This window comes from Chelmon rostratus, chromosome 9 (genome assembly GCF_017976325.1).
Source record: "Chelmon rostratus isolate fCheRos1 chromosome 9, fCheRos1.pri, whole genome shotgun sequence".
NCBI lineage: Eukaryota > Metazoa > Chordata > Actinopteri > Chaetodontiformes > Chaetodontidae > Chelmon > Chelmon rostratus.
The window spans coordinates 16,669,743-16,682,988 of record NC_055666.1 but is presented as its reverse complement, the minus strand read 5'-3'; the positions used below and the strand labels follow the sequence as shown (position 1 = coordinate 16,682,988).

At 44.6% G+C, this 13,246-nt stretch overlaps 1 protein-coding gene across 1 annotated transcript; it reads left to right on the top strand.

Moving 5' to 3' along the window:
* The first annotated feature begins 6,848 nt into the window (after window positions 1-6,848).
* On the top strand, window positions 6,849-12,855 carry ints5 (integrator complex subunit 5). The gene is made up of 4 exons (XM_041944173.1): window positions 6,849-7,070; window positions 8,633-8,885; window positions 9,309-11,285; window positions 11,541-12,855. The coding sequence occupies exons 1-4, from the start codon at window positions 6,976-6,978 to the stop codon at window positions 12,258-12,260; spliced, it is 3,045 nt and encodes a 1,014-aa protein (XP_041800107.1). The 5' UTR covers window positions 6,849-6,975; the 3' UTR covers window positions 12,261-12,855.
* The last annotated feature ends 391 nt before the right edge of the window (window positions 12,856-13,246 follow it).

Below are 13,246 nucleotides of genomic sequence, written 5' to 3'. Positions count from 1 at the left end.
TGTTGCTCCTACTAGTCGCGACCTTCAAAATAAAGGCATCGTGAAAACGTTACAAAATACGACCCTATAATAATAATAATAATAATAATAATAACAATAACAATAACAACAACAACAATAATAATAATAATAATAATAATAATAATAATAATAATAATAATAATAATAACTAGAAAATTCCCCCTGGGAAATTTTGAAAGGGACACGGGGTGCGTTCGAGCCGACAAAATTATCTACGTTTTAAAGTTTGAATGAAGTCTCTAGGACAAAGTATGGCCGAGCAGCGGACAATTGAAAAAGGCTGAAATTTGAGGAAATTTCCCCATTCATTTCTTATGGGAAATTTATCGCAGTTGTTCGCGTCTTACGTCGGCCTTCGATGGTCATAGCTCGAAAACCGTAAGAGATATCAAAATGTGCCGAGGGTCATTTGGAGCCGACAAAATTATCTACGTTTTAAAGTTTGAATGAAGTCTCTAGGAGAAACTATGGCGAAGCAGCGGACAATTGAAAAAGGCTGCAATGTGAGAAAACGGCAGATATCAGAGGCAGTCAGTCCCTGATTAATGAATTGCTCTCAGCTGTGTTTCTGTGGCTTTCTCCTTGTCTGTCTCTGTTGATCACCTCAGCTGTCTGTGTCTGCTTCTCTCCTCTGCTTCATGTCTCTGTTAACATGAATTAATGAACTGAATCAATAAACATGAATGGAGCTAATGCTAACGGAGCTAACAGAGCTAACACTAATGGAGCGAACAGCTAACGGTGCGAATAGAGCTAACAGCGCTAACGCAACCAGAGCTAACTGTGCTAACAGAGCTAATAGAGCTAGCGGCGTTAACAAGGGGACGGGGGGATGGGGTTTTCATTATGCATTTGTCTGTGTGTGTGTGTTTATGTATCTGTCGTTGTGTGTGACTGCGTATGTGTGTGTCTTCGTCTGTTTCTGTGGCTTTCTCCTTGTCTGTCTCTGTTGATCACCTCAGCTGTCTGTGTCTGCTTCTCTCCTCTGCTTCATGTCTCTGTTAACATGAATTAATGAACTGAATCAATAAGCATGAATGGAGTTAATGCTAACAGAGCTAACAGAGCTAACACTAACAGAGCTAACACTAACGGAGCTAACAGCTAACGGTGCGAATAGAGCTAACAGCGCTAACGCTAACAGAGCTAACTGTGCTAACAGAGCTAACAGAGCTAACGGCGTTAACAAGGGGGCGGGGGGATGGGGTTTTCATTATGCATTTGTCTGTGTGTGTGTGTTTATGTATCTGTCATTGTGTGTGACTGCGTATGTGTGTGTCTTCGTCTGTTTGTGTGTGTGTGTCTGCTTGAACTACACAAGCAGCCCAACCAGCTCCAACATGGAGATGTGTATAGCATATATGTGTCTGAATGTGTGTGTGTGCGTGTGTGCCTGTGTAACTTCTGCCCCACCTGCTGATAATTACCTCTGCACCTCTCCCACTGTTTACCTGTTCCTGTTCAGTTTTGACGTGCTGTTTTTAATCACTTTTTAGCTGTTGGTTAGCCCTTTTTGTGTGTGCATTTGTGTGACTACTGTCTCAACCTCTTTGGCAAAGAGCTTTCTGAAGCTGAGTTTAACTGCTTGTTGGACAGAGATTGTTTTCAAACAATGCCCTTGTTTTGACTGAGCTCGTTAAGATAATCATTCTCAGGCTGGTTGTCCTGCAGATGTGTGTGCGTGGGTTATTGACCGGTGTGTGTGTAAATGACAGTTGCACCTGTTAAACTCTTCCCTTGAAAAGCGGCTTTTTCGCTGTCGGTTTCTTCCGAACAACTTGCGATTGTGTCAAAACCGTAGCTGCTATCAAAAAACCGATTACACTGTGAGATGCGGACAAGTCTGGGCCAGATGTACGTGTGTTTTATGTCCAGATATTCTTTAGAAAAATGACAAAATGGTCGACTTAAAAAGACTCTGCGACTCAGAGAACAGGAGTTTGTATTGTATGCAGTGAGATTTGGGTTCGGCGAACCTCCTGAACTAAATCCTCTGGTGAGAGAACCGTACCTCGTATCAGAGTGTACTATAGATCATCGGACTCCCGAGAACTTCCTGAGTCCGACCATCATCTCGTTTTATTCCTGACACAACAACTTTTCGTTTTATGGCGATCTAAAGACAGGAGGCATTTCTGCTTTGCTCACAAAACAGCTCTGAATTTTAACATGGGACTTAATGGGAGAACAGGAGGGCGCTGGCTGCACAAAACGTCTCACTATTTAAATTCAGTAAGTCTCTCGGCTTTTTCGAGGACATCACACGAAAGAGGACAAGTTTGTCTACAAAAGATCCCAAAATTATGTGTCTCCTATTCACCGTTTGGATTTTACGGCAATTTTAGAAACACATTTCAGGCGATTTCTCACCGGCTGTCTCACTCTAACTTTTGAATTTATCCACTCTAGGGGGAGAAATTCTGAGCATTTTTGTGAGAAACTTGATGGTCTTCAGATGGTCGTAGCTCGAAAACCGTAAGAGATATCAAAAAATGTGCCGGTATTAATTTTGAGCTGACAAATTTATCTACGTTTTAAACTTTGAATGAAGTCTCTAGGACAAAGTATGGCCGAGCTGCGGACAATTGAAAAAGGCTGAAATTTGAGGAAATTTCCCCATTCATTTCTTATGGGAAATTTATCGCAGTTGTTCGCGTCTTACGTCGGCCTTCGATGGTCATAGCTCGAAAACCGTAAGATTTATCAAAATGTGCCAAGGGTCATTTGGAGCCGACAAAATTATCTACGTTTTAAAGTTTGAATGACGTCTCTAGGAGAAAGTATGGCAGAGCAGCGGACAATTGAAAAAGGCTGAAATTTGAGGACGTCCCCATTCATTTCTTATGGGAAATTTATCGCAGTTTTTCGCGTCTTACGACGCGAAAAACTGCGATAAATTTGAGAAAAGTAATAGCACACCGATCCCGAACAAACCGCACGTTTTGATATATAATTTGCAAGGGTTTTCTCAAAGCTGCGGGGCGAGTTTAGGGACAAAAATTTGGAGGATGATGAAAAATAATAACTAGAAAATTCCCCCTGGGAAATTTTGAAAGGGACACGGGGTGTGTTCGAGCCGACAAAATTATCTACGTTTTAAAGTTTGAATGAAGTCTCTAGGACAAAGTATGGCCGAGCAGCGGACAATTGAAAAAGGCTGAAATTTGAGGAAATTTCCCCATTCATTTCTTATGGGAAATTTATCGCAGTTGTTTGCGTCTTACGTCGGCCTTCGATGGTCATAGCTCGAAAACCGTAAGAGATATCAAAATGTGCCGAGGGTCATTTGGAGCCGACAAAATTATCTACGTTTTAAAGTTTGAATGAAGTCTCTAGGAGAAACTATGGCGAAGCAGCGGACAATTGAAAAAGGCTGCAATGTGAGAAAACGGCAGATATCAGAGGCAGTCAGTCCCTGATTAATGAATTGCTCTCAGCTGTGTTTCTGTGGCTTTCTCCTTGTCTGTCTCTGTTGATCACCTCAGCTGTCTGTGTCTGCTTCTCTCCTCTGCTTCATGTCTCTGTTAACATGAATTAATGAACTGAATCAATAAACATGAATGGAGCTAATGCTAACGGAGCTAACAGAGCTAACACTAATGGAGCGAACAGCTAACGGTGCGAATAGAGCTAACGGCGCTAACGCAACCAGAGCTAACTGTGCTAACAGAGCTAATAGAGCTAGCGGCGTTAACAAGGGGGCGGGGGGATGGGGTTTTCATTATGCATTTGTCTGTGTGTGTGTGTTTATGTATCTGTCGTTGTGTGTGACTGCGTATGTGTGTGTCTTCGTCTGTTTCTGTGGCTTTCTCCTTGTCTGTCTCTGTTGATCACCTCAGCTGTCTGTGTCTGCTTCATGTCTCTGTTAACATGAATTAATGAACTGAATCAATAAACATGAATGGAGCTAATGCTAACAGAGCTAACAGAGCTAACACTAACTGAGCTAACAGCTAAAGGTGCGAATATAGCTAACGGCGCTAGCGCTAACAGAGCTAACTGTGCTAACAGAGCTAACAGAGCTAACGGCGTTAACAAGGGGGCGGGGGGATGGGGTTTTCATTATGCATTTGTCTGTGTGTGTGTGTTTATGTATCTGTCGTTGTGTGTGACTGCGTATGTGTGTGTCTTCGTCTGTTTGTGTGTGTGTGTCTGCTTGAACTACACAAGCAGCCCAACCAGCTCCTACATGGAGATGTGTCTGGTATATGTGTGTCTGAATGTGTGTGTGTGTGTGTGTTTGTTTGTGTGCGTGTGTAACTTCTGCCCCACCTGCTGATAATTACCTCTCTACCTCTCCCACTTTTTACCTGTTCCTGTTCAGTTTTGACGTGCTTGTTTTTAATCACTTTTTAGCTGTTGGTTAGCCCTGCTTGTGTGTGTGTTTGTGTGACTACTGTCTCAACCTTTTTGGCAAAGCGCTTGGTGAAGCTGAGTTTAACTGTATGTTGGATGGAGATTGTTTTCAAACAATGCCCTTGTTTTGACTGAGCTCGTTAAGATAATCATTCTCAGGCTTGTTGTCCTGCAGATGTGTGTGCGTGGGTTCTTGACCGGTGTGTGTGTAAATGACAGTTGCACCTGTTAAACTCTTCCCTTGAAAAGCGGCTTTTTCGCTGTCGGTTTCTTCCGAACAACTTGCGATTGTGTCAAAACCGTAGCTGCTATCAAAAAACCGATTACACTGTGAGATGCGGACAAGTCTGGGCCAGATGTACGTGTGTTTTATGTCCAGATATTCTTTAGAAAAATGACAAAATGGTCGACTTAAAAAGACTCTGCGACTCAGAGAACAGGAGTTTGTATTGTATGCAGTGAGATTTGGGTTCGGCGAACCTCCCGAACTAAATCCTCTGGTGAGAGAACCGTACCTCGTATCAGAGTGTACTATAGATCATCGGAGTCCCGAGAACTTCCTGAGTCCGGCCATCTCCTCGTTTTATTCCTGAGACAACAACTTTTCGTTTTATGGCGATCTAAAGACAGGAGGCATTTCTGCTTTGCTCACAAAACAGCTCTGAATTTTAACATGGGACTTAATGGGAGAACAGGAGGGCGCTGGCTGCACAAAACGTCTCACTATTTAAATTCAGTAAGTCTCTCGGCTTTTTCGAGGACATCACACGAAAGAGGACAAGTTTGTCTACAAACTGATCCCAAAATTATGCGTGTAGAGTGTAATTTGTGGCCGTAGCGACGAGAAAAAGAGAAGATTTTCAGATCCTTTTTAGACTCTGTGCCACTCTAGCACGCACTCTAGCGCGAACATTCCGCGCAATACACACCCATTATAATCTCAAAATTTCCCGCCAAACGATCACTGTCATTGAACAGTGACTGATCAAAAACTATAGGACCAATCAAAATGTGGATGAACACACCAATAGACCAGACTTGGGTCTACATTTTAAAGTTGAAATGAAGTCTCTCGGTGAATGTATGCCTGAGCTACAGATGTTTGAAAAACTCCAATTTCAATCTTGTTTTTTTCGCCCGTCCCATTCATTTCTTATGGGAAATTTGAGAAAAGTAATAGCACACCGATCCCGAACAATACGCACGTTTTGATATATAATTTGCGAGGGTTTTCTCAAAGCTGTGGGACGAGTTTGAGGACGAAAACTTGGAGGAAGATGAAAAATAATAATAATAAGAAGAAGAAGAAACGCGCGGGATAGTAATAAGTGACTCGGGGCTATGCCCCGAGTCACTGGCTCCTGCAGCTATTTCATAGCTGTAGGAGCCAGTGACTCGGGACGTTGCCCCGTGTCCCTAATAATAATAAGAAGAAACGCGCGGGATAGTAATAAGTGACTCGGGGCTACGCCCCGAGTCCCTAATAATGCTGTGATTTAGCAACTTTTCACAGTTGGCCTGGTGAGATAACCTTAAGGACCGTCACACAGCCGTCCGCACCCACATGGTCTCCCTGATAAAGACCCCACAGAGTTGAACCTGGAACACCAGTCAGTCAGAACTGAAGAGGCCTCTTAGATGAGAGGCGAAACGTTTTCTAACAAAGCAATAAACTGAGTGTGCATTAAGGATACTAATATTCAAATCCATTTGATATATTATATAATATACTGTATGTTTTGATATAAGTCAACTGTTTACCGTTCTTACAAGCAAGTACACAAAATTTAATGTGCTAAAGACATGTTGTTTTATACTGTTTGTCCCCAAAGAAGGTCCTGTTGCTGCTCTGCGAGTTGGACTAGCATTTAGATGACAACCTGCTAACAGAGTCTGAAATAATATATGCGATAATCATATGAAAATGTGGCAGGGAAAACACATGTGTTGTGAGATGGAATATAAAGAGGTAGACATAAATAAAAGAAAGTAAAATTAAAAAGGCATATTAAATTGTATTTTGCTATTCCAGTTTTAGAATTAAATAAATTCAATATTTACAAACAGAATTAGAAGCAGAATTATTACTTAAGGCAAAGTTAAATACCCAGCTTTTGTGAATTAATAAATACAATTAATTTAATAACTAATCAGTAACGGTTTAATAAACCAATTCCATAAAGGGCCATGTGGCTGCAGGTTTTTGTTCTAGCCATGTAGGAGTACACCTGGCCAACCAATCAACATCAAGGGATCACATTAGTTATCAGCTGAAGACTGAGATCAGCTGATCAATTGATTCCAGCCTGGTGTACTCCTCCTTGGTTGGAACAAAAACCTGCAGCCACATGGCCCTTTATGGAATGGTTTGAGACCTCTTGATAAATCAATTTCGCACCACTAGATGTCGCCAGTAAGGTCGGCTGTCTGTAGCAGTTCGCTTTTTTTTGTAACGACGAAGAAGTCCCAACTTCCGGCTTTGGAGCGCCCTTTCGATGTATTTTTGTTCCGAAATTGGACAGAAAAATAAGAAAAAGCTGTCTCTATTGCTCACGTCGAAGCCCCGTACACCAGAGGTGGATTTGATGTTACACTTCAATGTTGAAAGACCAAGCGATGTCTGTGGTGTTTGACGGGAGTCCGCTGAAAGCGATGCAGAGCTCACACACTCACACACCGCAGACTGCCCTGAGGTGAGTGCTGGTGGAGAGGAAACGGCTGGACTGACAGAACAAGTACATTTAGACTCTAAAGTCAGTTTAGCGCATGGTTTGTTTGCTTTTTTAAAAACTTTTTTTTAAGTTTACTGCACAAAAATGAATGGGTCAGTTATTGTACTGGTCTGTAGAGCCGGCTCATGTTGAAAGTCGCTGGATTACCAACAGACGTTAGGGCTGCACTGAGTACTTTTCAGTTGATCGATTATTCATGTGCTTTATTATAGGTTAAACAAAGACATTTACACATGAGAAATAGTCTTATCCCAGGATGTTGTTGTACGGCAGTTATTTGTCCAGAACAACTTCCGTAAAACACTTTGAATTGATATCAATGGGTGAAAAGCTAATATTTGTAAAGAAGAATCCAGCAGATTTTGAATATTTTTATTTTATTAAACATTTCAAACAATTATATTTTATGGCTGTAATTGCAGATTTGTCATTATTTTCCTTGTCACTATTTTTTCGTTGAGCTGAAGCGATAAATCGGTTAAACAGTTAGTTGATTGGTACATGAATTATTTTTACTTTTTTGATAATTGATCGCAAACATGCCTAGCATTAACTAAGTCCACGTTATTAATTACAAAGATATGCTGTCCTCCTTTGTCTGAAGTGATAGTAAACTAAACAACTAAAACATCTTGAAGACTTCCACTTGAAATAAGGGATGAATCAGTACATTCAGAAAATGTATGTGGGATAATGAAAGTATTTGTTAGTTGATGTCAGGGGCACTGGCTTTATCAAGCATTAGCTTTAATACAGCTTTATCAGGGGTGTTAGCTTTATCAAGCATTAGCTTTAAAATAGATTTTATCAGGGGCCCGGCTACATTGATCCAATCACAAAATGGCGAGAAAACCGCCAAAAGATATTTCTGACTGTTACACGTTTGTTTTTCAATTTGGAACCTGTAATCATCCGTTTGTCCACTGTGTTGTAATTCTCTGCCTTCATCAGGAGCTACACTAGGTCGTGTATGGGCTGGCCCTACCACAGGAGACTTAGGCCTTACCCTAAACCCTAACCCTAACTCAATTTTATGAATCCTACCATGGGGAAGGGATTGCCTGCCCTACTCTGCCTCTGGCTTACCCTAATATTCTTAAACTAACCCTAACCAATAATCACTTCTCATGCCTAAACCTAACCAACAAAGGCAAGGAGTACAAGCCAATTAGAGGCAGAGTAGTGCAGATCATCTCTTCCCCATAGTGGCATTCATAATTTAGAGCTGACACAGTGTGTACTGTGCATCATAACGACCCAACTTATCGATGTCAGGCCAGTTGCCAACCATCTTTAAAATTGTTTAGAATTGGATTAATCAACCAGATGTTGCACCCCTATGGCAAATTAATCGATAATGAAAATGATTTTTAGTAGCAGCCCTAAAATATATCTTTCTCTTGTTAGTAGCAGTGTATAAATAGATCTTTATGGGTACTCTGAAAGAACCTTCCTGTCTGACACATACAGACACAGACCTTTCTCTTTTTCCTCATCATTTCATGTCCATCCTTCCCCTCTAGCGCCCAGGAACTGTCCCAGGAGATCAAGTCCTTTATCAGTGGCGTCGACACTGTTCAGGGCCGGAAGCTCAGTGTGCGGGAACACGCCCGCTGTGCTGTGCGCCTGCTGCGCTCCGTCCCGGCCTGTCGAGGGGCGGTGCTGGAGCATCTGAGGGGCGTTTATGATGAGCATGTCTCCGCCTTCCTGCACAACCTGGAGACTGAGGGTGATGCCACTTCCGGGGTCAGCTCCAACCTGGAGGACATCATACAGGTGCAATGACACAAAAACACTTCTTCTTATGAAAGTAGTGCCTTAAAAAGTCATAAAAGTTTAATACAGATTAGAATATTGCAGGCCATTTCATTAAGTCCTTGTGGATTAGGGTTTAAGTGTCAGCAACTATTTTTATTTTTATTTATTTTTACAACTTTTGGCAGTGCCTCTACATAGGTTTCTTATTCTGAAATGGAATCAAGATAAAGAGACACATCTGAGGTTGCTTTTCAGATCAGCTGAGGTCAATTAGTGTAGCCCAGTATCCCACAGTGTCTAAATCAGTTTTATAGGCCCAGAAGAGTAACAGAACCAGACCCCGCCCAATCTCTTGAACCTAAATGTTTTCCTGCATTCATAAAAATATGATAATGGTCCAGAAATTCCCCGATAAATGTAATTATATCTGTTTGTCTGTAGGAGGTTCATGGCGTGCTGTCAGAGTTCATCCGTCTCAACCCCCGAGCCTGGGCCCCTCTGGTATCCGCCTGGGCTGTGGACTTGTTGGGCCAGCTGAGCAGCAAGCACGCCGGCCGCAGCGTGGCCCCCCACTCCTCCAGCCTCAATGAGCTGCTGCAGCTCTGGATGTCGTGTGCTGCCACCCGCTCCCTCATGGAGGCCTACTCCCAGTGTTTGGCTGCCATGTTGGCCTGGTGCCCTGACGCCTGTGTGGATGCGCTGTTGGACACCTCAGTTCAGCACTCCCCGCATTTTGACTGGGTGGTGGCTCACATCGGCTCTGCCTTCCCGGGGACTATCATCAGCCGAGTGTTGGCATGTGGACTCAAGGACTTCTGCTCACATGGCGCTAAGGACCAAGGGCTAATGGTGATGGGAGTGGATAAAGGCAGCAGAGTGCCCAAGATTGGCTCAGTGGTGGGAATCCTTGGGCACCTTGCTGCGCACCACTCAGACAGCATCAGGAAGGAGCTGCTCAGGATGTTTCAGGAAAGCCTGAGTCCATCAAGCCCTCTATCTCCCACTTCATCCTCAACATCATGGGAGAGCTCCCCTCAACTCCGTCGTGCTGCTGTGCCATTTCTGCTGCAGCTGGCTGCAATGTCCCCCAATCTGTTTGGTGCGGTGTCTGCAGAGCTGGTAGAGCTGCTGCGCCCTCCTGTCCTGCTCCATCTGCAGGCCTTGCTACAGGGCCTCCCCAGAGAGGAACTGGATAACATGCTGGGGCTGGCTGTCCACCTTATTAGCCAGAGCCCATCAGGAGGTGCGCGGGTCCTCCGTTTTCTAGCAGACACAGCGACGCCGGCCTCTGTCATCATCTCCGGCCCTACACCTTCCCCTCATGAAGGTGTCAGAGAAGGTTGCGATCGCCTCCTACAAATGCTGCTTCTACATCTCCACAAACTGGTCTTCAACCGCTCAGATGGTGTTGAGGTCAACCCCCATCACTCTGCTTCTTCTCAGCCCCAGAGGGTTATCCCCTTCCTGGAGGAGCTGCAGTCTCACATCGGTGAGCTCTGTGCCGAGACACTGCGACTGGAGAGGAAGCGTCACCTTTGGCTGCACCAGTTGCTGTGTCTGCTGTCGGTGTATGGAGGTCCCAGTGTGGCCACTGAGGCCTTTTGCCAGCTACTCACCCAGGCCCGCAACTCAGAGGAGTTGGCTCTGGCTTGGCAGCTCCACACCACGCTGTCCTCTTGCATGGCGGGACTCATTCCTGCTGCTGTAGCTCGCTGTGTGGCCCAGATCCATACACACACTCTGGGGCCCCGGCAGCTGAGGCAGCTGCTGCTTAACCTGGCTGCAGCCATCCAGAGTCAGGATGAGGAGAGAAGAGGAACAGCAGGTGTCCAGTCCTCCATGGCCATCCAGGTGGGTTCAGCAGTCTCAGGACACCTCCATGATTTTGGCCCACTCCTTCTCCATGGTGACCCAGCTGTATCTCACGCTGCAGTGCGCCTCCTGTCCTGTAGCCCTCTCCCTCGCACCTCCTCCCCAGCACACCTGCTCCTGCTCTCCCGTGCCGCCGTAACTCACTTCTTCCTGACACTGCGAAGAAGAGGTGAAGGAGGGAAAGCAGGGAGAGAAGGGGGCCAGGCAGGGGAGGCAGTGAACTGTTCAGTCCAGCTCCTGTCGCGTTTCGCAGCCTATTCTCCACTCACTCTGAAAGCTGTACTTCAGCAGCTGGTCGAGGGAGCGCTACATAAAGGCAACGCTGACCTGTTTGGAGGGCAGATCGCAGACATGTCTGGTGCCCCCGTGACTTCCCCTTCTGTGTCCCCTGACCTCGGAGCCTCTTTGCTGGACATCAACTGTCGGTTTGGTACAACCGTCAACTTTTCTGGCAGCGTGTGGTCTGTGTTTCATGCCGGGGTGATTGGCAAGGGGCTGAAGGTCCGCACTGCTACCAAGCTGCCAGACCCATATGGAGTCATCCACGTAAGTTACACAATTTGAGAACTGTTGCAGAGCCCAGTATCAAGCCAAATGTGAATTGAATAAGATGACAACACTGCAGTCAGTGCTTTATACAAATTAGGGAAGTTGTTTTTCTATATAAAGTGGGTATATGCACATTTCTGTCTTTTTGATCAGTCTGAACTTGAAACTACACTTTTCATGTAAACACTTTGTTGGTAGAGGTAGATCTATGTTGCTGGCTGTATTTAATATTTCATTTTCTTCTCCCTGTAGAACGTCCAGACTCTCTTGGCTGTCATAGTCCAGTGTTGCAGCTCTTCTGGTCTCAACGGCTCTATCAACGGCTCACGAGCACCATCTGACCCCGACGAGCCGGTGCCCATCAACGCAGAGGCAGCCAAGGTTGTTGCAGTCACGTTGGTGGAAAACGTCTGTCCGGATGTGGCCAATGGTGAGCTCTCCTGGCCCCCAGAAGAGCACGCCCGCACCACGGTGGAGCGAGACATCCACATTCGGCGCTGCTTCGAGGCCCACCCAGTGCTCTTCCCTCTGCTTCAGGTGGTGGCAGCTGGACGTCCTGCTCTCTGCTACTGCTCAGCTGTGCTCAGAGGCCTCCTGGCCACTCTGCTGGCCCACTGGGAGGCGTCCCGCGAGGTGTTGTCCACAGACTCCCCGTGGCACCTCCAGGCCTCCTGCCTCCTGGTGTCCTGCATGGGAGAGGGCCAGCTCCTGCCTCCTGTGCTGGCCAACGTCCACGAAGCATTCCCCCACCTCACTCCCTTCGAGGTGAGGCTGCTTCTCTTGGCTGTGTGGGAGTATGTGAGGGGCAATGGGCCCATGCCCCAGAAATTTGTCTTCAGCTCAGAGAAGGGCCTGTTCTGCAGGGATTTCTCACGGGACGGTGACGTGGCAAGATACGTGGCACCGATCCACAGTGTCCTGCATAAAAACATAGATCGATTGGGACACCTGTGCTGGCGGTTCCAGCTCTAAAGGGGAGCAGACTGTGAAGAGCAGGTCACAGTGAATAAATTCAGACTATAAAATAGACAGAATACTGTGTTACATTGCTTCAAGAGTGGACTGCAAAGTTGCTATCACTGTACTTCAGTTTCATACAAGCATAGCTGTGTGCATGTGTGTGTATACCTTTTGTACCATATTTTTAGACTTGATGTGTTTCTAACTAATTGTTTCTGTTAGAAAGACAAGAGGACAAGAGAAATAGCACACATGTATATTATGTTAATACAGAATTTGCTCCACATAAAATCCAGCCTTAATGTGTCATTTCAGTTAGAAAATACAACTTAGCTCTGCTTAATCATTTCTGGATTGCCTTGTATCATTTTCAGATTGTTCTTGTTCTAAAATTTTGGCTACAAACACGCCTTGCATCTCTTACTATATGAGCAAACTGTCGTTTCGACCACGTTACAAAATAAATCTTTCTTTGGTCCAAGAAAGTGTCATGAATTGAGCTTCAGTGTTGAGGATCAAATGTATTATCACAGGAGCCTGTTGGCGATTAAAGTGATCAAAGTCTTACGTTCTTTACAGCCTGTAAATCCCCTAAGCAAGCATGGCTTGTTGGTTACCCCTTTATACAAAGCATTAAATCACAGGAGAGTGGTTCTTACATCTTGAGACTGTTTCATTTGAATAATTGTTTAGAAAATACTACAAAACATAACTGTGTAGAGGTATATATATATTTTTTTTATTTTGTAACATTGTAATCATCTAAATTAATGGATGTCTGCTTGTTACCCCATATCACAATTTAGAGGCCTGAGTGAGGAGACAGTATTTGAGGAGATTAAAAAGAGTAATAAAATAAATCATCTTGTGATGCCTAAGGGGATATCCAGGTTGGGAATCACTTAAATAATTAGAATTTTATATACAATTTGTACAAATTCACAAACTTATTTATTGCAGGGCTGTTTCATTACATTAGACTGTACACGTGTTCCCTT